The sequence below is a fragment of the Magallana gigas genome, chromosome 2 (assembly GCF_963853765.1).
Source record: "Magallana gigas chromosome 2, xbMagGiga1.1, whole genome shotgun sequence".
Classification (NCBI taxonomy): Eukaryota; Metazoa; Mollusca; class Bivalvia; order Ostreida; family Ostreidae; genus Magallana; species Magallana gigas.
The window spans coordinates 56,466,176-56,490,700 of NC_088854.1; the positions used below are offsets into that span (position 1 = coordinate 56,466,176).

General features: G+C 37.7%; 2 protein-coding genes across 7 annotated transcripts in view; one reads left to right on the plus strand and one right to left on the minus strand.

The window, feature by feature from the left end:
* Nucleotides 1-10,884, plus strand: LOC105339639 (70 kDa neurofilament protein). Of its 2 annotated transcripts, XM_034444621.2 has the most exons (13): nt 16-261; nt 534-703; nt 820-1,434; nt 3,556-3,742; nt 5,420-5,515; nt 5,954-6,115; nt 6,199-6,324; nt 6,432-6,652; nt 6,850-7,847; nt 8,923-9,074; nt 9,166-9,270; nt 9,809-9,925; nt 10,260-10,884. In XM_034444621.2, exons 3-13 carry the CDS (start codon nt 836-838, stop codon nt 10,296-10,298), a joined length of 2,802 nt encoding a protein of 933 aa, XP_034300512.2. In that variant the 5' UTR covers nt 16-261; nt 534-703; nt 820-835; the 3' UTR covers nt 10,299-10,884. The 2 variants fall into 2 exon arrangements, with proteins under 2 accessions (XP_065933437.1, XP_034300512.2); XM_066077365.1 differs by lacking the exon at nt 534-703 and having other exon boundaries at nt 1-261.
* LOC105339641 (uncharacterized) overlaps nt 9,824-24,525 on the minus strand; it is a 26,838-nt gene continuing 12,136 nt past the window's right edge. For 3 of the 5 annotated variants that reach the window (XM_066077361.1, XM_066077362.1, XM_066077363.1), the window contains 7 exons: nt 21,595-24,444; nt 19,573-19,814; nt 19,251-19,422; nt 14,585-19,144; nt 14,455-14,492; nt 14,083-14,360; nt 12,801-13,945 (listed from right to left, as the gene is read on the minus strand). In XM_066077361.1, coding sequence (XP_065933433.1) covers nt 13,893-13,945; nt 14,083-14,360; nt 14,455-14,492; nt 14,585-19,144; nt 19,251-19,422; nt 19,573-19,814; nt 21,595-24,444 — 8,193 coding nt within the window. In that variant the 3' untranslated portion in view covers nt 12,801-13,892. Of the gene's footprint in view, nt 9,977-12,800; nt 13,946-14,082; nt 14,361-14,454; nt 14,493-14,584; nt 19,145-19,250; nt 19,423-19,572; nt 19,815-21,594; nt 24,445-24,525 lie in introns of those variants that run through there. The other 2 variants (XM_066077364.1, XM_011445271.4) reach the window with 2 other exon arrangements.

The following is a 24,525-nucleotide window of genomic DNA, read 5'->3' on the forward strand; positions in this document are numbered from 1 at the left end:
GGCGGTAGAGCAGAGAGCTAACGGAATGCACTACTACGGGGTTCCCCGGCCGATCACTCTCTCGTAATCCAGCGACATTCACCGGGACCAATACAACGGTGCAGTTTAATTCATTCATAAAGGGACTGCCACGGTTGACTCATTCCTGTTTACGCAGAGCGTACGAAAATATGACTTGGACGAATTAATTTCAATCTGGCATATCAAAGGACATGTTGTGAAGCTGGGAGAGATAGGCCGCGGGCTGGGGAGTATCTACAGGTAAGTAGCCATGATTAACATCTGATCAATGTTCTGGAAGCTCCCTACTGTCATTTCTCTTCGTAAAACGTCTGCCTGTCCGGACCGCGATACAGAAATGCCGACATAGAGGTTTGCTATGTTTATTCATAGTGGGCGTTGCCAGAGACGCGGATTACTTCCATATATAGAAATGGCCGTACTCCAGATAATTGACGGTAATAAATTTTTACACCAAGTGTGTAAATTTGGACATTTGTTTATACTATCAATATCTACATGTTTTTGGACAGCCAAGTTTAGCCACGTGACTCCTGAAGCCAATCCTGGAACGCTTGATAAATTACTCCAGCAGTCCTGACATAATATATAGAAGAGCTGCAGGTAGAATCTGGTATCATTTGAAACTGTGTCTGGAAAGTTAAGGAGTCAGCGCTAGCTGGGAGGCTTATTACTGTGTTAGGTATATAAGATACGTTGCCCTCTCCAGTCGGTCTTTTTAATCTGTGCAACCAACCTTGCTGCATCCTATAGTAAGGAAGGCCTGCTTTCACTTTTGCCTTTTGTTTCACTTTGTAGGAAATAGTTCATCGACATGTCTCAGACGAGGGAAACGGTCACTGAGAAGAGGACAGTCATCAAGTCCTCTTCGGGGTCCTCTGGTGGTTTTGATAATAAACCTTCAATGGATCACATGGACGTCAACTTTAGGTCCAGCATCACCCCGCGCCGGAGCAACGTCATCCAGCGTAGCTCCACCGGTCCAGGGTTCCGCCAGAGTATGGGGGGTAGTAGCAGTGGGGGAACCTCGTATGTCAGGACGGTGGAGTACGGCTATGGGTCCAAAATGGACTCTGGTTTGGGACCAGGGGGATACGAGAAGGTGTCCTCAACCGGAGTGTCCACGGTGAAAAATAGCCGAGAAAGGGAAAAGAAAGACATGCAGGAACTGAACGAGAGATTCGCAAACTACATTGAGAAGGTCCGGTTCTTGGAGGCCCAGAACCGTAAGTTAGCATCGGAACTGGAAACCCTGAGGGATAAATGGGGCCAGGAAACTAGTGCTGTGAAACAAATGTATGAGTCGGAATTAGCAGAGGCCCGGAAACTGATAGACGACCTGACCCGGGAAAAGACAAACCTGGAAATCAAGAACCAGAGTCTGCAAGAGCAGATGCAGGACATGCAAAGACAGTAAGTATATAAGTATAGACCTGGTAAATCAAGTAGAGCCATCTCAACCCCGTCAGAGGCCGGCGGGGGTCAACACTCTCATATCTTGTTGTTTGCACTATATTTCAAAACCATAAATCACTTTTGGGGTATGTAATTGAAATCAGCTGACGAATTCGTTTGTAGTGCTGTTTCTTGGAGTGTTTGACAGATACCTGTCTCCATTAATGCATTTATATCATGCTTTCCTAAATGTATCTGTCAAATTTTATTAGCGAGAAAATTTTATGAGAATGTTAAATTTTGATCAATTTTCATGAAGATCTAACATTTGCTGTTCATAGTTAATTACGAGTAGTGTAGTTTGATGACTGAAAGTAATGGGAGACCTGAAAGCGAAAGTGTAGTGTATGTCAACTAAATCTGAAGTAGTTCCTACAGCGAGGTTTCTTTCTTATGTTGCACAACAATACAAAGTAAATACCAGTTTCTATTCATCCGCTTACCAAGCCCCCGATCTACCGTAGGTCTGCATTATTCTTAACGATCTACCTGTGTCTAAATGACCAATAAATCAAATCCTTTGGGGGACCGGAGTTAGGAGGGGGCGTGGGGCACCTGTTTTTACCTGGCGACCCAGAAATCGCTGTCTTTAAAAAATAAAATAAATAGGACAACAGTTTGATCTGATCCGAAACTTTCTGTATGATTAGAATTAAACAAACACGTTTAAAATGTAAATGAACCCCGACCCCGCATGTATGCTTGAAGAATTTGTATTGCTGTCAAACCGGTTATTTTGACGGTGAGTTAACATTACAGACTCGTTATAGAAAACGAGACGGAAAAACGAAATACACAGAGAGGGGATAAGCTAAAAGTAACAAAACATCCTACATGAATTTTGTCCACCGTTTAACCCTTTTCCCGTGGGGGACAGTTTCTTATGTAGTTATAAATGGGAGAGATCCTCAGCTATCATTGATCAAGGCGGACCCGGTACCGCGGTGTGAACTCAGATGTTCAACAGAGGTTAAGGGAAGGGCCTTGATCCAACTACTTCAAAGTCCATATATATGTACGAATAATTCAGGTGTTACTTGATAATCCCCGTACATCGTCACAGTCTGTTCACAACTCTTGCATGTTTAACACACTCAGTTTACAAGTAAATCCTGTCAAGTTTTCTTTGGTTCTCTATAATTGCACAAGCTTTATTGTTATATTCTGGGGCGATTTAACATTTCAAAGCTCGGCTTCGTGTGTCACTGTAGGTAGGAATAGTAAATAACAGATTCTTATTTCACTTTTAAAGTGTATAGAATGTTGACTTGGCCTTGGGGGTTAAAAAAGCGATTCAAATCGGATATTTCAATGAACATTGATTTAGAAGTATTTATGCAAAGCGTGTTATATAAACAATAACTAAATCCAGGATTCTTCAAGCGAAACTTTAGAGTAAATAGTGAAACATTAACGTTAAAGTTAAAGTTATGATAGGGTAGTTTTTCAAAGAGCTTTAAGGAATTTTTGTAATTCTAATGTTCTAAGAGTGTTTACTATTATGTAATGAAAAACCTTTTCACTAAACACAAAAAGCAAAACGCTTTGAAAAGGGAAAATGTATTAAATTATAATAATTTAAAATGAAAAAAAATAGTTTGGGTTTTCCCATAGACTGATTTTATAATCTGCATTGTTATGCCTCAGTAAATTTGTGAAAAATCGCACAAAGTTAAAAAAAGCGTGAATAATTTCTGGATTTGTCAGACTCCCTTAGATAGCATCTATCCCGTTAGAGAACAGCAACGATCGATGCCCAGAGCTACCGATCCGTGCGGGCAGGAATCCGAGGTGTTCCGAAACAGCACCTGTCTGCGATAAAATCTAGATAACGATGACAATGAGATTGTCAGCATTAGCATTAAATCTTGGCTTGAGGGTATCAATGACCTCTTCATTACCTATATAGTACTTAACTACTTACAATGTTAATTTATATCGCATATATAGTAAAGCCATAAGTCACCTTTACATCCGCTGCATCACAAAAACTATCAATATGCTATGTTCGAATGATTATTCGTGAAATATTTAACAAGATAACAAAATGATATAGATATGGTTTCTTTTGTCTCGCAGACTGGATGATGCCAAGAAATACCGCAACCAAGACAGAGAAACCATTGGCAGGCTGAACCAGCAGGTATCTGACCTCGAGGCGGAAGTGAACCTTCTCCGCCGAACCGTGGACTCCTTGGAGACGGACAGAAGCCGTGACCGTGAAAGGATCAAGAACTTGGAGGCCGAGGTCGACAGACTCAGACTGGTGAGTAATACAGAATTCGAAAAAAGGGGGAGGGGGTTATCGCTGAAGCTGGTTAAGGCCACCTGTTAAAATGGCGAATATTGTCAAAGATCAGTGCTTCCATGCTTATGTCAACCCTTGATTATAGTGAAAGGTCAAAGGGCACCCTGTAAAATTATGAAAATCGTCAAAGGTTATAGCGTACCACATCAAACGAATATGACTTAGGGGGAAATCTAAACTTATGGGAGAAAAGACAGAAAAATAGGGATAGTATTTGTCCTTGATTAGCTGAGTATCATAGCGCCATTGGTACATTGATGCACTAGACTGGAGTCCACATTCCCCACATCAACATCAATATTCATATTCAATGAGGACTAATATTGCTGTCTAATGACCATTTCCATTTAATTTCGATTAGGCTAATTACTATCACCAGAAGTGAAATACCCTAAAGTAAAGTATTTGTCTGGGTCTTATGCTTGGCATTGCATCGACGATACTCTCCAAACATTGGAAATACTGGCTGGAGGATGTTCTCTGTGTAATTTGTAGATATGTTTTGACTTAATGTATTATTTATTAACATTTCACCTCGATGTCCATCTCTGGCAATTGTTTAACGATGCTGGAATAATCAGTTTGGCAATTCCCCACCCAGACTTATCGAACCGGGAGCCCGTGCCAAAATGGCTAAATAAGCATTATATAGGAGAGCCTTCGCTCATCCAGACACTTTAACATGTAGACTATTATTGATGATGAACTTCAAAGCATTTTAATAGATACCGTAGATTTGGCAACTGAAGTATGAGTATAAGCGAAAACTGGTATATCACCAAAAAATATTACAAAAAAAATTTGATGTATCATGCCAAAATGGATAGGGCAGTTATCCGATTCAAAACGTTTTATTTTACACTTCGTGCTGTATAGGTATCTGTTGATTGCAGTTTATTACATGTTTGAGCTTCGTTAGTTTCTAAACATTTCAGTGATGATTTGCTTGCACAGCATTTTCCGATTTATCAATTATTCTGAACAGCACAAATTCGCGTCAAGGAAATGAAGCAGCGACAGCATCATAATCATCCATCAGATATTCTGTAGTTGGTTTTCAGTGCGTTTTTGTATTGTAAAGTCGTTCACCAAAGTATTTGTGCTTGTGATCGAATCCCTCGATCGAAGCTCGAGCCGTTATTATGAAGCCCAAATACATGCAGCCTTTTGTTTCATAGAAATGGAAACTTGATCAGTATAAGGCGATGTCCTTTCATGCTCCACATAAGTCGCATGGGTCAAAAGGTCAAGTCTATTATCGCCGATATGTGAAGAAAATTTAAGAACGGTTATTGATTCAAAATAAGACCTTGGTTATGGCTTAACTACAAACTTTATGGCAAAGGCTTTGCAGGCTGTATCATCTGTTTATATTTTATGTAAAACCCCTGTTAATGGAACCAAATATAGGAGGTTTATTTCACTTAACCAGTCGGGAATCAAAGTACAGTCTTATAAAATTCTTATTAGGCGATCCATTTCGACATTAAATAAGTTTAATTGCAATCCCAGAGCATAAAACATGTCTACCTTAACTGGAACTCTGTGAAGCCTCGTCAAGCTTAAATGGGTACTTTTATTAGTCTAGTCTAGTCTATAGGTAATTAGACTTTTAAACCATTTTGATTTTTCCAGGACTTGAACAACGAAACCCTTGCCCACCTCGACGCCGAAAACAGAAGACAGACCCTGGAGGAAGAGATTGAATTCCTGAAGAAGGTCCATGAACAGGTAAGTAGAACAAAATGCTTAAATATGTAATACATATGTATAAGATCTACCTATTGAATATGTACATGTTTTTGTTATCATGGTTTTTGTCCATGTTTTTGTTTTAAATAAAAACAATGCAACATTATGAAAATGAAAACGCAAAATTAGGCTAAGCACAATGCATAATATGGTTTTAATGATAATGATATACCATCTTACATTAGACCGTTTATTAGTCGAGCTGTCAACTGGGAAATAAAAAGAAATCTTGCTTTACTTTTAGTTTACAGTGTAGGTGTGGGAAATACGATCCTAAAGCTACTAGTATTATATTCAGCGGAATGTGGCTGCTTATCACCATTTATAGCACATTAATGCAGGCATAAAAGTGTCGATAAGCACATTAGCATATCCTATTATCACAATGACGAATAACCATTATGATTGTCCTTACAGGAACTGAAGGAGTTAGCTGCCCTTGCCTACCGGGACACCACCGAAGAGAATCGGGAATTCTGGAAGTCGGAACTTTCTCAAGCCATCCGTGACATCCAGAAGGAGTATGACAACAAGGTGGACCAGATCCGAGGGGACATGGAGGGCTTCTACAACCTCAAGGTACGTCACAACCTCCGGCTGAATGAATATTGTCTGTTCTTTGTGAATTTGGGCATGCATGATTGATGTTTTGTTTTTCTCAGATCCAAGAATTCCGTACTGGGGCTACTAAACAGAACATGGAAGTTACCCACATAAAGGAGGAGAACAAGAAACTCATGAAACAGATCTCCGACCAAAAGGGAAGACTTGCCGATTTAGAAGCTAGAGTAAGTAACAGATAATGACTCGAATCAAACACTAGCTCCACTGAAATTTATAAAATAAAATTGTCAAAGAAAGCAACTTTTCTTAACTTTGGGTATTTTCTCATTAGAACGCCTTATTAGAGAAACAATATCAAGATCTCCTCCGTGAATATGAAACAATTGAATCTGAGCACACAGTTGAGACAACAAGACTTAAGGAAGAGATCACCAGCCTAAGAGCCGAGATGGAAGGCATTCTACAAGAACTGCAGACCATCATGGACCACAAATTATCCCTGGAACTCGAGATTGCCGCTTACAGAAAACTACTGGAATCCGAAGAAAGCCGGTATGCTATATTGAGTATTAAAATTTAGTAAATTCATGATCTTAATAGTACTGGTTAAGTCCTTATCACTATGTTATCAGTAATACATTATGTTGACGATGTGGAGCAAGACCCTAACGTTTGTTATTTGTTTCTTTCTAATGCTGTCGTGCTGGTGGTGGTATGTGGCTACTTTACTTTTATCAAACAACAATTAGATATGTTCGTGGTATAGTAGCAAGCGTAGCTGCTCTACGCCATCCATCATGGCGAACCCAAAGAATGCAACCAAACAATTTCACTGAACCAGACGAGGAGCCCCAGGATTTCCCTGAACCTAAACCTGTCCCTGAACCCAAAATGGATATGGATGACGACAGAGCGGAACGAGACATAACCCCTGATGAGGACAACAAACCACTAGAGGAGGAAACCCCTGCTGTGGAAATCCCGCTGAATGAAGAGTCTGAACAACCAGAAACAACTGAAGAGGTGGTGGAAAATACAGCCGACGATGGAAATCCGGAAGATGACAACGCCCAGAAAGAAGAACCAGTGGAAGGTGGAGACGATGCAGACACAGCTGGTGAAAATGAGGTGGAACAAGAAGGAGCTACAGAGATTACAGAGGCACAAAAAGAAGAAAGCAAAGAAGCAGATATTCAAAGTGAGGACAAAGACGAAACCAAAGAAACGGGTGATAAACAGAAAAACACAGATGAGAAAAAAGAAGCTGACCAGAAAGAAGACAACGTGGATGATAAGAACGCCGAAGGAAATGATGAGAAAGAAACTCCAGAGAGAGAGGTTGAGGACTCTGGTGTCGCTAATGATAAAGAGGGAAATGATAATCAGGATGATGGAGAAAAGGGTGAAGAGAAACCTGTAGAAGACTCAAATGAGAAAGACATTCAGAAGTATAAAACTGACACTGAAGAGATTGATAGTAAAGTAAGAGATGAGGAAGCAGAGGACACACAAAAAGAATCTAAAGACCAAAGCCAGGACCAGGACGACGAGGTTAAAGAAGACGTAAAAGAAGATAAGACTAATGATGATGCTGATGTTAAAACTGACGATAAGTTAGACGATAAGACTGATGATAAGGTTGAAGACAAGACAGATGATGAAAAGAAAGATTCGCAAGACATTGAGCAAGAGAAAGAAACCCCTACAGTGAATGGGGATGCAAAAGAACCTGGGGATGACGACGAAGGTTCCATGCACTATATTGGATACTTTTTGTTTTCCACAATCACCACTATGCATGCTTTAAGCAGGATGTGCTGTCACCTTTAATACTAACTTTTATCATTTATTTTTTTCCTTTTAAACCATTCATGTGCTACTCATGATTCCATATTTGTCATACTAGGTATAACCCAATTTTGAGGCTTCGTACCGATGTAAATGACTCCATCGAAGTTCATGATAATGAGGTTAACCCGAGGGGAGGTAACTCGTGCACATCGCCACATAATATCATATCTACCCAGATGCATGCTTTGTCCTCCTCTGTGCAGCTTTTGATATTGTGTATTCGCTATTCATTATATTTTTAGTTTCAGACCTCACTGGGTTTAGCGACCACTCAATGTTGTAGATTCTTTACATGTTGTCTTCACCGTTTTGCTGTATTTTTGTCGTTGTTATATCAACCAGCTTTTTATTCAATGCACACAGGGTGGGACTTAGAAACTTTGTTGAACAGACCACAACTTCCCAGACTCGGGGTGGCGCGCACTTGTCCGAAATGATCCAAGGCTATGAGCAGAAGGGTGGTGCGTATCCCAGACTACAGAGACCATTAACACTCTTACTAATACGGGTGCGGCAGTAGAAATCAAATACATTCACTGAATGTCATTTTCATTTTAGTTTCTTTATAGGTTTGGGAATGGTGTTAATTGATAAAGATGTCTCATACTATCACAATTATTCTTCGAAGTACCATCGTAACTAAATTGGAGATAGGTGACAGGTGGAGCATGCTACATATATAATTAAGTTCTCTATTCTGCAATATTTTAAAATTATTTGTAACCAGTTGCCTGAAATCTTTACACATAAATATTCAATTGCATCGCTATTTGTATCATACCGGCATTTAGTCATATATTTCTAAATAAACCTTATAAATGTATATATGTATAAACTTTTAAAAGAAAGTGTATCAACGTATATTATGTACATTGCATGCATCTTCAAATTTAAAATCGATTTAAAAACATAATGAATCGGATTTTTTCATAATACATCTATTTCAATCCTGTATAATGCCAATCTCTTAGAATCGCACCAAACCATGAAGATGATGAGAGGGGAGGTCTCAGCTAAGACAACCTTCCAGAGAACAGCTAACGGACCACTGACCATCTCCGAAGTCTGTCCAGAGGGAAAATACATCAGCATAGAGAACACCACCAGTGGAGCCAACCGTAGGGTAAGGGCAACAGTAAAAAACAAGATGCTTCAACAAAAATGTCTGTGATCAATTTCTCTGATTTATAACTATCACTTATTATTTCCAACAGGAAGTTAACATGGATGGATGGAGGCTGAAGAGAACGGTTGATGGCAAGAGAGATTACATCTACATGTTTAGAAACTTTACTCTTAAACCCGGCAAAGTTGTCAAGGTAAGGGAAAATTAACCAATTAATAATATAAGTATATTCTGTTATTGGTCATTTTAGATCTAAATTTAGACAACCAGTCATTAATTAAGGTGGTATGAGACACCTCCATGTTATGACGTGTTATTTATCGAAATAAACAATAAATCAAGTATAATTATATAAATAGTTTCTTTCCCAAAATCGTCATCTAACAGCTAAGTGCAGTGGGTTAGAGAGTTCACTACGGATCTGTAAGTCATGAGTTCGAATCCCGGGGAGACTTTTGAAATGTTTAAATTTTCAATTTTTTTTTAAACCTTAACGTACTTTTGGTTAAATATTGTAAAATTTGAAAATTCTAAACCGGTAAAAGTAGTTTGACTTAAAATATACTTTGATCCACATTAATAACGACAGGTATCCCATACCACCTAAGCATTGGTTTTAAACCTTTGTATTTTGCACGTTGTCCTGTTATTGGTTATTGTATTTAAATGACCAATCATCATACTTGTGTATTACTCCACTTGTCCTGACGCCCTGTGTCTGTTTATTGTAGATCTACTCCCGTGGCTCGGCTGCCGACGCCAGTGTTAACGACTTGGTGTACAGGGACGACGACTCTTGGGGCGTGGGATCCCAGGTCACCACTGTCCTTCTGAACGAGAGCAGCGAGGTAAGCCCAGCTAATTAAACCACCGTACTTACTGAACAAATTCACTCCGTTCTAAAAAAAAGTTAAGCTTTACCTTTAGACAAGGAACTCCGGAAATGTTTAGGAAAATTTACAAACTTTATTACTGAAATATTTCGATTTGTTCTCTAAATAATATGGTTTATTAATACGCATGTACTAAGTTTTTAAGGTTGGTATGGTAGGTAAATTATTGACCATCCAGCTTCCTATTTAACATGTTTCTTTAATGTTTTTTTTTATTTTTCCTGACCTTTTTAAATAGGTTAAAGGAGTAAGTGCAAGATAATGAATTAAGCCGTTATGTATTTTTCAGGAGAAGGCAACACACACACAGAAGACTCTTTACAACTAAATGAATTACAGAACGTTAGAGAACAACTACTGCAATGCTGCAACAGGCTTACTGCTTTGTGAATTAAGAATGTGGACAATGTTTTTTTATCTTCCATACTACATGTACTTAATTATATGATAATATGTCGATGCTTTTTGTGTTTTTATATCAGTGGTTGTGATTGTAGTGTATTTTTAGTTTGTCTTCCATGGACAAAAAACCTCATTGTATATGCCAGCCCTTTTAAAGATAATTTTCTATAGTTTTTTTTGAGACCAGTGACTGCCATGTTTATTTATGATGTTAAATTGTTACTCAAACTTGATGTTTACTTTGTGTATGCTGACTGTGTCTTTCCAATGTATTGGTTTCCTAGCGTTTTGTAATTAGCTAACGCTTCTCCTCTTTCGAACTTTGGAGGGACATGCGCAGTTAAAGACTTGTATGACCTTCTCCGCTACTGTTTATATTAAACATGATCTTTGTCATCTCTTTGTGCCACTGCTTGTGAGATAAATGTAAAATGATAGAACACAAATATACTTAGGTCTTGCTGCCTGTTACTTGCCGACATCTTTAGTAATAAATTTCTAAGACAAATGAATTGTGTCATGTTTTTGTATGTACAAGGTTTATGTTAAGGTTGATCTCTTATTATTAAAAAAAAAGAATCATACAACGGAATTATTTAAGAAAATGAAGAATTCTTTCAATTTCATTTAATTGTTTATTTATTACTTCCCAAGTCCATCTCGACAGAAATTGGAGGAACTGAAAACATCTACTACCAATATATTCGAAATTTCAAAACCCAAGGAGACGCTTAGATTTAAACTTATCCAAGGCTTTATGTGTAAATGGGTGCTTTAGAATGATTTAATTGGACGTTTTCTGTAAAATTTGAAATTACTTGAGTTTGTAGTTTTTGATAAAAAAATCTGTTCAATACTATACATGACCTATCAATATTAATATGCTATTTGGTTAACAATACTTGAAAACGGGTTAGTCTACTGGTCTATAGTATTTAAAAGTCTTTTCCGGAAGGGTGATTTAAAATCTAATTTTTCGATATTTATGTCCTCAACAGTTAGTTTGAGCATATGTAATTTTTGACCAACATTTGAATGTTAAAAACAGATTATAAGCAATATATAAAAATATGAATTTAGGAACAGTATAGTCTTCATTTTGTTTATAAATAATGCACTGAAAATTTCGTTTACTTGATAATATTTATTTCAGTGCCGAGTACGATAAACGGTTTTATTTAGAGGGCCGATGGTCGCGGCCATTTTAGACTACCATATTTGCGTCCTTAAAAAGAAGAGCTCTATATAAAGATGTAGAAAAATATTAAAATATTGAAGCTAAAATATATGAATGTTTTCTATACTTGATAATAGTATACAAGAATAGCTAAAAAATCATGTATAAAAATTTAAGGTAGATCTGATCGCTTCTTTGTTAACCAGTCAACCTTCTTAGCTTAACAAAAACAAGGCCTAGAGTTTTGTTTACAAAAGATAGAATCCGAACTCGTTATCTTAAATGTTACTGACCAATGAAATTTAAATTCTGGTCAAGTTAAACATTCAAGATATTAACAAAATGGAATTTGATCCACTCTGCTCCTCTACAAAGGAACAGAGAGGCAGAGTGGATCGAAAGCCCTTGGCTAGCGAAGATGGGGCTAACAATCTTTCGTGTTTAAAGGTCATAAATTAACTATGGATGTCTGTATTACAATCAAATGTTACATGTACTCAAAAGCTATACAATTACCGATACTTCGCTATTATATATCCTGGAGCTACAGTTCCATCCAAACAAAAAACTGTCTATTTGTTGCGCACAAAAGGTTGCGCACGGTTTTGGTCTTATTAAACTAATATAGGAATATATTCTGTAAATATTTCTATGTTAAAAAAAATTTCTTAGATAATTTACTACTGATTCACCATTTTACTTGCCTCAAAATTTTCTGAAAATTTTGAGTACAAATTGTGTCTAAATCTCTTTCAGGACTGTCTTATGGTAAGAATACCCTTAAAAAAAAATTTTGTGGTACAATAAAAGCAGTATTCATTATAAAGATTGAAGATTGTTGTAAAAAATTCAGTGAAGTTTATCATATATTATTATTGCCAAAGCAATAAGATTTCTTGTAAGTTGAACCCCGCGCACTCGTATTAAAAAAACCCTGTACAAATATTAAATATTATTATTAGCTTCCCGTATCCAGGAAACTCTGCGTTGTTTTCTGTTCTATTCTGTTCTATTTTTCGTTTTAATTTATAAATCGGAAACAAGTAGAAAAAATATAAATTATGTACCGCCTAAAAATTTTGCCTACAGAAAAAAAATATTATTTAATCGCTCGCCATCTCGTACCTTTTTTTTTCATTAGATGTCCGACGAACAAGAAATTATATTGGTGTGGCCTATTGTTATAATGCAAATATAGTGTCACATGACTTATTCCACTTATCTGAAATATAAAATTATAAGCACAACTGCTCAAATGCAAGAACAACCTTTATTTTCATGTAAAGAACATTCAAAAATAAAACTGGCCACTACAAAACAAAGAAACACAACGCAAATACAATCAAGATCTACAAACAATCCGATAAATTATAGTGACATTGTAACTGCAGTATTTCTATTGAATTGACATATTTATACGCTTACATATTACTATCTGTCTATTTCGTGTTTTGATATATTAATGTACAAACAGTTCATCCTCTATAACGTGAGTCAACAGAATCTACATTGCAATTTTCGTTTTCTAATGTCCATAGTGTAAACTTTTAGAATGTATTATGTAATAAATCTTATTTATAATTTAATTATACATGTACTTTGCAAATAATACACACACAGTTACGTTAACGATAATGCCCATACTCGTTCACCGAATAATCCCTATCTTTACACGACTAGGTCACATAAAACGATATTCAATAAGCCATCACAAATAAAGGACTAATATTGCTCTCCAAATTTTGATAGGAAATTGTTTGTCCAATCAAATATTTTACATAACACAAAGATCTTTGGAATAATAGAGCTACTAGAAAATAAATTCAATCAGCATCTTGTTTATAGAAAGGAAGCAACGTGTAACTGTCCATGCTTGGCAGTCGTTCTAGTACAATGTCTTGACAACACAAAAACACATGCATTCAAATATCCAATATTCAAATATCCAAGAAAATAAATCAGATTGAGAAAAAAGATTTAAGTTTTCTACCGAACGATGTTTTATAAATAAAGCTTGATAAAAATGTATGTTAACAAAAAAAGCAAAAAGTATATAAAAAAGACATTCATTTTTGTTATAATTACTGAAACGAGAGAGTTTTTTTTTTGCAGGGACAAAATGTATAAACACACTTTGATTTTCACTGTATACATGGAATTTAAAGACTGGTTTTCTATTTACAAAGGCAAAAAATAACAAGCACATGAAGCTGAGCACGAATTTAAAAAGAGGGAAAAGATTTCTATATGAAGTGAACAACATGGACTTCGAGATTCATTCATTAGAAATATTTACTTCTATCGACATTGACACAGTACATAATGCTAATGACGTAATAGGAATCATTGTGACCGAATACTCACTTCCAGTTCGACTGTCGGAAAAGACGGAATGACTGAATAAAATGATCATTGAAGAAAGTCCAGCTACCATACACACATATTCACATAAAAGTATATAGATTCACAAGTTGCTTTATACTTTAAACAATTTGTTAATTCACAAGTTGTTTTATACTTCAAACAGGCCTACCTATTTGTTGCTTAACATTTTCGTACCCAGATAGACAGGATTTCAGAATCTGTTCCAACTTAGCGACAGTATTGATGGAGATGTTTTTGGAGTTCTTCTCTGCATCTATTAACGTCAAAGCTTGCCTGATTTTATCAGAAACGTCTGTAATGGCGGCACACACGTGAGGGTTGGTGTCCTGGTACTTAGCATACATGGTGTTAAGCTGGTTGTCCACCAGTTTAAAGTTGTCATGGAACTTGTCAACCATCACTCTTCTTTTCTTTAAATGGATATCCCTAAAGATCAAACAATTGTGTCACGTTAAACGTTTCTCTTCAAAAACTTCCTACCTGTTTCATAGAAAGAAGTGATGCAAAATATGAAACTTACTGTGTAATTTCTTCTTGCTTTTGTTTGTCTTGTTCTTCCTAGAATGAAATAATCAATAATCATAACAAACTGAAAATCAAACAGAAGAGAGGTAATTTGTAGGTAATGTATTTATGAGAAAGTTACTCACCAGTAACTGTGTCAGTAAACTGAAGTGTTTATCTAAATCTTGTAATGATATCATCAGGTATCTAAGATGCGTTTCTGCATTGAACTCGCCGAGCTCTTTCTTAAAATAAAGCAGACAATTTCTGTAGCACTTGGCTTTGGTTTTAATTTTTTGAAGCCGTTTTTTAGTCAGCGGTCCAGTAAAGGAGAGCATCATCGCTTTTCTTGCTTTATGAATTTCCTCCATTCCACTTTTCAACCTTTGCACCTGTTCTTTATTTTCAGACGATTCTGCTTCCGCCATTTCTTTTTTTGAATTCTCGAGTTTTTCTCGAAGTGATAGCAGTTTCTGAAAAGCCTTTGATGGTATGTATCCCGACAACACAAGAACTAAACTTTCTTCTGAGAAATGACTGGTTTTCTCTTCTGCTGTTAGTAACTCATTTGGCACTCGTCGATTAGGAACACCAAAATGTGCTCCGTACGTTGTGACCCTCTGCACCAGATCGGTCTCAATTTGTTGCATGTCTTGTCGAATAGAAAACAAATGCACACTCGAAGTGTTGCCAGGCGGTACATCAATCTGTTCTTGGGTGTGATGCCAAAGTCTCTTCAAATGATCCCTTACAATCTCCAACTCTTTCTCTATCAGATTTTTCGTGAAATTTAAAGGCTCAAATGGTCTTATTTCTAAAGCATTTTTATCATCTTTAACAACGTTTTCTGCAGTAGAAGCCGGGAATGATTGATTAGCACCCAATCGTTCGATTCTCATATTTTCTAAGGCAACTTCTACTTCTTTCCTTATTTTCGCTTTCATCGACTTTCTTTGATTCTTCGATAGCTCTGAAATCGTTAAATTCAAATCTACAGTGATCTTTGATGCTATTTCGTTGAAATCTGATTCTGAATGAAACTTTAATTCTCTTATCGCCCATGACCTTAAAGTTTCTGAAGATGCTGTGTTTCGAATTTTTTGAACAAAATGTTTTACTTCTTTAAACTGCTCTGCTGTTACATTGTCATTCCTATTTACATTCGTCGAAGTTTTATTCATATTTTGTTGCGCCATATATATTTTTAATTCTTTGTCTACATCGAAATCTTTTTGGCTGCTATTTGAGACAACTCTGCCAACTGTCTCGCCTTTGATTACTTCAACGTTGGTAGGATTCTGCATCGAAATTTCCGACCAAGCATTGGCTACCTTGGATGTGTAATTCTTTCTTTCATTTTGAATTCTGTTGACATCTTTATATTCTTTGGTCTTGGAAGCAATGCCTTCTACAGACTTTATTATGACTTCATTATCGTCGTTTATTCTTTCTTTCCTGTTATTTTCTATATAAACATTTCTCTTTGGCTTCGCGTGTTTGTCGCCGCATTCACGAATATTGGAAACTTGTTTTTCTGACGAGTGTCGTTTTTCACTGCTTAAACTGCGATCACGCGATCTATATCGTGTGCCTCCACCTAAGCTTCGACCACGTGACCTATACAGCCTCTCACTGCTTGAACTACGACCATGTGACCTGTAAAGCCTCTCACTGCTTGAACTACGATCGCGTGATCGGAAACGCCTCTCGCTACTTGAACTATGATCACGTGATTTGTACCTTCTACTACGACTTGCACTGCGGCCACGTGATCTAAATCGCTTTTCCCGACTTGCACTGCGGCTTGCACTGCGACAACGTGATCTATATCGCCTTTCCCGACTTGCACTTCGACCACGGGATTTTTTTCGTCTTTCACTACTTGAACTACGTTCACGAGATTTATATCGTCTCCCCTCACTTGGACTTCTTTCACGTGATTTATATCTTCCTTTCATTTTGTATCGGCGTGACTTGTATTTTACTTCACTGCTTGAACTTCTACTTCTTGATCTAAATCGTCTTGAATTATAATCATGTGATCTGCTGGAATAGTTATCTTTTTTACTGAATTTGTAGCTTTCCTTCTCTCTTTCTGAATGTCCTTTTCTGTCAACTTCGTGTTCACTGTTAACACATGCAACCTTCTCTACACTTCTGCTATCAGTCTGCGATACGATAATTGCTGAATCCCATACATCTGTATCTTTACTTCTTACAGTAACACTTAAGCCTGTGTTGTATTTGCTTAAAATTTTGTCACTCGTATCATCACTCTCATGTATAGCAACTGTTCTATTTTCAGTAGCCAGTGTGGCTTTTTGACTTTCTTTCATTTCCGTGCCTTTCTCATTTATTTCTCCTTCTTCTAACTCCTCGTCCGATATTTCTATTAAATCGGCGCCTGATTTTAACTGAACTTTTCTGCTCACTCGGGGCGACCCGGAACTAGACCGAAGGTCATCCAGCTGTTTTCTTATCATTTCTCTTTTACGAGCAAGTCCATCTATTGATATATCAAGATGGTCACTATCGTCCGAGTGTCTCTCGGGACTTTCGCTTACATCAATCACTTCACAAGGATGGTGTTCATGATCGGGACTTGCGGGTGTTTCTGGTTCAGGGCTGGCAGGAGTCTCCAAAATCACATTTCGAACAGTGTCTTCGGGACTAGCCGGAGTGTCTGTTATGTCCTCTTTTAGATGAGTTTCATCGTCTATTAACGTAAACGTGTTTTTAAATGCAGGTTTTGGTTTGTCAAAATTGTGTTTCCCTGAAAGATAACTGCGAGTGGATTCCTTGTTCTTTGAGTTGTCGTCTACATTTTCCTGCATAATTTCTAGCTGTTTAGTTGCTGTAATAAAATCACCAGGAACTAATGATCTATTTTCTTTATCCACTGAAGCAGGCCTGTTTTCAACAAATGTTGAAACTGCATCTCTTTCAGATGACTTGTTTTTTCCATTCTCATATTTGTCAAATATCTCGTTTGGTTTCGTAGTGGATTCATTTCTGCCAGCTTCCTCCGGCTGGCATCCATAGACTAAAAAAGAATCTGATCTCTTTTTCTGAGGACTTGGAGAGAGCGACATATCAGTGTACGAGTCATTTGGACTATGAGATGTTGGTAAACTCATGGAATCAGCGTCCGTATAATTTTCCGTAAAGCTGCTTGATCCACTCTCTTTGACGTGTTTTTTCGGTACAAACTTTTCCGCAAACCAATCCATTACGTCGGTAGATTTTCTTTTCAAAGATGGAGTCTCATTTATCATAGCTTGTGTAGCTGCCGCCGGCGTTTGTTCAAATTGATGTAACTGATAAGGAGGTACACCCTGATGGATTGGTTGAGAATGCACATTTTGTGGCGAAGGGACAGGATTTACCGAAAGATGACTCATTCCTTGATGATGTTCAGATTGAAGAGAAATCCCCTGGTGAGGAGGCTGAAAACTTGCTCCTTGTGGATGAGGTTGATTTGGATACAGAGGTGACTGCAAGCGCGGTTGTTGGTGACTATGTACTTGTGGCTGCATCGGATGGTACTGAGTGTAGTACAACGGTTGAGTGACGGGGGGTTGGACACTCTGGGTAGTAAACTGTTGTAAAGGTGCAGAATTGTATGAGAAAGGCTGAGGAAAGTCTCGACTGCTTGAATACGTTGTTGGAACTTGCACTAAATTTGTCGAACGTTTTTGTGTAATTGCAGAAACACGAGAATGCACTGGAATTGTTTGTCTTTGCGGTAAATCTAGAATAGGAACTTTTTTAATACTTGATTGTAAGCTGACTTTTGCTGTTTGCATTGTAGACAGCAAGGGCACAGATGAAACTGGAGGAAACCGTGGTGGGTTTGCAACGTGGATTGGTAACTTTTGCTGAGTAGACACCATCGGAGCAGACACTCTTTGTTGGATTGTGGGAATAGGGGGGTTTGAATTAGGAGGCCAAACAGAGGTAATTGACCTCCCTTGGTTTGTTGAAGGTTGGTTGGCAGTGGGAAGACCTGGCGTTAGAGGTGTTTTAGAAAGTGGGGGTCTTATATTTGTAGCAGCTTGCTGAGGAACCTTAACAGCTTTAACAACAGGAATGGAGAGTTGCTGTTGTGGGGAAGAAACAGTTGACGACAGTCTCACACTTCTCGGTGTGAAAATGTCCTTTTTGGCAGTCGCCGGTTGTTGTATATTCGATATTGTTGTTATTGGTTTGAAACTACTTTCATTTGATTTACAATCAATTAGAGGAGATGAAACCCTTTTCTGTATCAGCATTGGAGGTTTGGAGCAAACAACTGTTATGGGAGAAACATTTCTCAAACCCTGACTAGGTTTCAAATCTACTGTAACTTCGACGGTCGGTTTTGCATTAGATGGTTCTACTTTGATTCCAGAGGATAAAGTATGAGGCTCATCTTTAATCGGTTGTGGTTTCAAAGAATCAGAAACTTCGGTTTTAATGTGCATCGTCTCTGACAAATCTGGTCCTCCTACTTCGCTCGGTTTCTCTGACGCATTCTGTGGAGTTTGCAGCGGATCTTTCAAAGTCAATTTTATTTTCTTTCTCGTTCCTTCTATCCACTCTTTGACTCTTTCATCTTTATGCTGAGGAAAGCGGCTGTCAACATCAGGCAATAGCTCGGTGGACTTCGACTCTAGCCTATTTCTTGTTAAAGTTGGTTTAATTGGCACAGCTTCTGGACCATCACACTGAAATATACACTATCAATATTTAAAGCAAAAGTAACTGACATATACCAATAAAGTATATGCAAAACATACAATAAAATAACTTTTCGACATTCAATTCATTTACCCTTTTTAAATATACAGTCGGTTGCAATTCTTTCACTTTTAGGCCATCTGACCAATGTTTCACCCCTAAATCGGCTAGCAGAGTTCGTAGGTTGGGTTTACTGTCTAGGGGAGAGGAAGTTCTAGTGGTGGAGGACAGTGCAGCAGAAAACCGGTCTAGACTTACTGATTCACTGTAAAACGTTAATGTATCTTATCAAACAAAGTTAACATTTTCCCTATGTTTATGAAACTACTGCAATCTTTTTCAATTCATTCACCTCTGCTGATATAAAGCGTTAACTTTTAAGAAGACAGACCAATTCACACAAACAATAACCAACCTGATATCCACCAGATCCGACGAGGTCGTACTGACAAGATCATCCAAGTCTGTATGCTTCTTCCTTCTCCGCTTTCTTTTTTTAGAGTACCCAAGCATCCCTCTCTGTTTCTTCAGAAGATACGCCTTCATTTTCGCTTTATTTGCTTTCTTTTTTGTTTCATCAGTAAATGAAGTGTCTGTAGAGTTTGTTCCTAGGGATATGTCAGCTGAACTTGAAACAGGTGATTTGGATTGGGTTTCCTATGATTGTATAAAATAAAAAAATGTCATAAATGGTGTCGTCTAAATAAGTTAACAAATGGTTCTGAAAGGTTAAAGCATTAAACAATTCAATATTTAAGGACACGTGCTAAATTGTTTACTCCCTTCAGAATGTTATTTTGCTCGACAAATAGAATATTTTTAAAAGCACAAGAAATAAATACAAAATAAATATGCAATTTAATGGATTTTATTATTATTCTTATTATTTATAATTATTAGTCGGTTTTTTTATACAGATGTGTGAGAATAGAGAAGAAGATTTTTAAACATTATATGCATTAACACTTTATTGCCATATTGCCCCCCCCCTCATGTCCTGAACCCCTGACCCAGGGGCCATGAATTTCACAATTTAGGTAAAGGAGATTGTGGATATCATAACCATGTATTCAGTTTTTTGCCCACATGTGTGGGAGTAGAGAAAAAAGATTTTTTAAGATTTAAATCATTTTTACTATATGGCCATATTGGCCCCACCCTAGAGCATGAACACCTAACAAAGGGGTCATGAATTTCACAATTTTAGTAGAGAGCCTCATGGACATCATAATCATGCATTTAGTTTTTAACAAATATATATGGGAGTAGAGAAGAAGATTTTCTAAGATTTAATACATTTTTACTATTTGGCCATATCGGCCCCACCCTAGAGCATGAACCCCTGACCGAGGGGTCATGAATTTCACAATTAAAGTAGAGGGCTTCATGGACATCATAACCATGCATTTAGTTTTTAACAAATATATATGGGAGTAGAGAAGAAGATTTTCTAAGATTTAATACATTTTTACTATTTGGCCATATTGGCCCCACCCTAGAGCCTGAACCCCTGACCCAGGGGTCATGAATTTCACAATTTAGGTAGAGGGCTTCATGGACATCATAATCATGCATTTAGTATTTCACAAATATATATGAGAGTAGAGAAGAAGATTTTCTAAGATTTAATACATTTTTACTACATGGCCATATTGGCCCCACCCTAAAGCCTGAACCCCTGACCCAGGGGTCATGAATTTCACAATTTAGGTTGAGGGCTTCATGGACATCATTATCATGCATTTAGTTTTTAACAAATATATATGATAGTAGAGAAGAAGATTTTCTAAGATTTAATACATTTTTACTATTTGGCCATATTGGCCCCACCCTAGAGCCTGAATCCCTGACCCAGGGGTCATGAATTTCACAATTAAGGTAGAGGGCTTCATGGACATCATAACCATGCATTTAGTTTTTAACAAATATATATGGGAGTAGAGAAGAAGATTTTCTAAGATTTAATACATTTTTACTATATGGCCATATTGGCCCCACCCTAGAGCCAGAACCCCTGACCCAGGGGCCATAAATTTCACAATTTTGGTAGAGGGCCTCATGGACATCATAACCATGCATTCAGTTTTTTCCTCACTTGTGTGGAAGTAGAGAAGAAGATTTTTGAAAATTTGGCTTTTTTTGCATATTTGGCCCCGCCTGTAGCACCCCAGGGGTGGTAGAGCCATAAATTTCACAATTTAGATTCTTCTTACCATAGAGATGCTTCACACCAAAAATGGTAACGATTGGCCTGGTAATTTTCAAGAAGAAGTTAAAAATGTAAAATTGTTAACGCACGACGCACGACGCACAACGCACGACGCACGACGACGGACGAAGACCAATTGCAATAGGTCACCTGAGTGACTCAGGTGACCTAAAAACTAAGTCGGATTTTTTTTACCAGGTTAGAGAGGACAAGCAAACAATTTTTTACCTTTGGTTGCTGTTCACTCATTGCGTCTATTTCTGTGCTGTTTCGTACAACTGGCGATGGACATATAGTTTTTTCTGCGGTGTCTTTGCTTTGGACAGTCTTTGGTGGTTGTTGAGTTTTTTGTGGAGATATATCGCTCTCTGTTGTGTAGGAACCATCGCATGAAATATATCCAATGTCGTTTTCTAATTCTAACTGTTGTTTTTCTTTGTTTCTTGGCTTTTTGGTTGGAGTAGACATGGCCACAGGAAGTGAAAATACGTGTTCTTCATTTTCAGTTTTAGAAAGTATCAACTTATTTTTAGTTTTACTATCTGTGACCAGTGTTTCACGCGGCTCACTTGCTTTGGTTTGTTGTGTATCACATATAACAAGACAATTATCATCGCTATCGGCATTGTCTGATAATTCCAAAATTTCTTTCCTTGGTGACTCTAGAACAACTGAGCTTTCATTCTCGCCACAAAGATCTATTGTGTCCTGCACTGCATTCTGTGGTTTTTTGTTTTCTTCGCTGGAGAAAGATTCGCGTGATTTATCCTTGCTTTCATCTGAAAATCCGAGACCGGGAATTTTCACATGATCACTGCTTAGGTCAATAACTTCATATTGGTCTTCAAGTGTGACAGACGTTTTCGTTGTGTTTTCCTCGCGGAAATACGAGAGATCTTGAAGCAAATTTGCACCCCTTTGTAACGGTATTGGTTCAGGTTGATTGGTTTCCAACTTTTTATCTACAAGTTCTTTGACCGCTTTTAGCGGACTTGGCCATTCTGATGTATTTGATTTCTCTTCCTTCTTAATTTGATCGATTTCTTGCTGAAGGTTCTTTATTTTAGAAATAAGTGAAGAGTAATCAGCATCATCTTCGTCCTCCGTTGGTTTTTCTGGTTTAGAAGCCGTCAAGTTGTAAGCATCGTATCGAAGCTCTGCTTGTTGCTCTTCATAAGAAAGCTGTCGGTTCGTTTCTTTCAACTGTATCCAAGGGACATCCTCATGCGCAGAAGACCAAATATTCTTCTCGGGGCTTACCGTTGGGGATGTTGTTGGTGATGCAGCTATGTTCTGAAGGATATTCTTTATATTTGAAATGTCAATATTCACTTTTTGTAAAATACTTCCAATCGGTTGGTTCGTTGGTGTACCAGGAGAAAGACTGACGGGTGACTTTTGGAAGAAACCTTCAATATGAGAACTCCCAGCAGATCTAGGGGAAAGACCAGCAGTGGGAGATTTCATTGAATTGCTTGACACAAGATTTGGTAAATTTTGAGAGGAAAACCCAGAAACGGTAGAAACGTTTGAAACACTGTTCTTCTGTACACTAGATGTAGCCTCTGTAAAGTTCACTGGAGACTGTAAATGTCCCTCTGAATATTTCTTGCGATCAAGTTGAAATGGTATTTGGAACGACTTTGCTTGGTCCTCTGTCAAATACTGAGAGTAGGATACATTAACTTTCTGATGAATTTGAGAAACAGTTTCTCTACTTTGAACACTTCTATCATTGGTGGTTTCAGAACTCTGTTTCATTGCATCAATTCTCGCCCTTATGGGAGAACTATGCTTTTTTCTGGCTTTATAATCTGACAATGATACCTTTTTTCCTTGCTTTTCAATCAGTGATGAGTCAGTATTTGTTTCTATTGAACTAGCCTCTTTCAAAGAATTACTTTCACTGTCTGAATCTATATCCATAGGAACTTCTTTTATAACATCACCAGAAATATTACTTCCCTGGATTGCTGGCACATTTACTGAAGACTTTTGATATGGAATTTGCCTTGGATCAAATCCAAATGCATTTTCAAAGTTGCTGTTCCATGAATCATTTGGCACATGCACATTTGGTCTCATCCGTTCATCGATGTCGCCCATTTCATTAACAATGAAGCTGTCTTTAGTTGGGATAATTCTTTCATCAGTGTCTCCTAACTGAGTCAATTGTTCACTCTGTTGATGAATTTCATATTTGTTGGGTTGTTGAGTGGGTTCCTTCAACATCTCTTCTTGCTTTTTCTTTAATACTGCCTCCAAATGTTTCACAACAGCTTCAAGCTGTTCAGAGTTTGCATTCAGCATTGCAAGATTAACCTCTTCTTTTTCGGCACTTTGTTCACTGGTTTTTTCGTCTTTTCTGAATGAAGCTTTAATGATACTTTCCTCCAGTTCTCTCTCTGGTGTAGGAATACTATCAGAAAATGACTCATCTAGTTCTCCGTGGTTAATACCAGGACTGTAGGGAACAATGTCCATCTCATTGTCTTCTTTGGTCTGACCAGATTCATTGTTGCTTGGAATAATATTTCTTGTATGTGAAGTTTGTTCTTTTGGTTTGGGTAGTTCGTCTTTGTCTAATAGCTCTGGCATTGCCTCAGATTTGCCTTGTGTTGAAACTTCTCCAAAAGGTTCAGCTTTGGTTTGGTTTGACACTTCCCCTGAAGGTGCTGTGTCAGCATTGACTAGATTTGTAGATCTAATCCTAGGATCTTGCCTGGTCTGCATGACGCTGTAGCCCGGCGGCCGTACAGGTAACGGAAGTAGTCCAGTCTTTGCAGGCATCCAACTCTCCACTGGTGGAATATACAGGTGAGGGAATTGTGGAGCTTGGTATAATCCAGCAACCCTTTTCTCAAATGCTTCTCTATTCGACTTCCGGATAGCCTCATTTCCACTTGATGGCTGACGGGATATTGTCTGAGGTTTGGGTTTTGATGTCCACTGCATTGGTTTGGTATCACCACTTGATTTTGCGTCTTTAGATTTGTTATATACTACAAAAGCGTAGGGAACACAGTGCCTTGGTCTATCAACTGTCTCATAGTCCTCGTTGTATTCGTACAAGAACACCTATTGCAAAAATTAAAATCATTTAAAAATGTAATAAATGTACATTACATGTATACATCATTACATAACATGCATGTATAT

What these genes read in the sequence shown, in the direction of transcription:
- LOC105339639 (XM_066077365.1), top strand. Translation starts at nt 836, where the DNA reads ATGTCTCAGACGAGGGAAACGGTCACTGAGAAGAGGACAGTCATCAAG. An exon ending in AGGTCGACAGACTCAGACTG is followed by an intron (nt 3,743 to 5,419) that starts GTGAGTAATACA and finishes TGATTTTTCCAG; the next exon opens with GACTTGAACAACGAAACCCT. An exon ending in ACCTGGGGATGACGACGAAG is followed by an intron (nt 7,848 to 8,922) that starts GTTCCATGCACT and finishes CCAATCTCTTAG; the next exon opens with AATCGCACCAAACCATGAAG.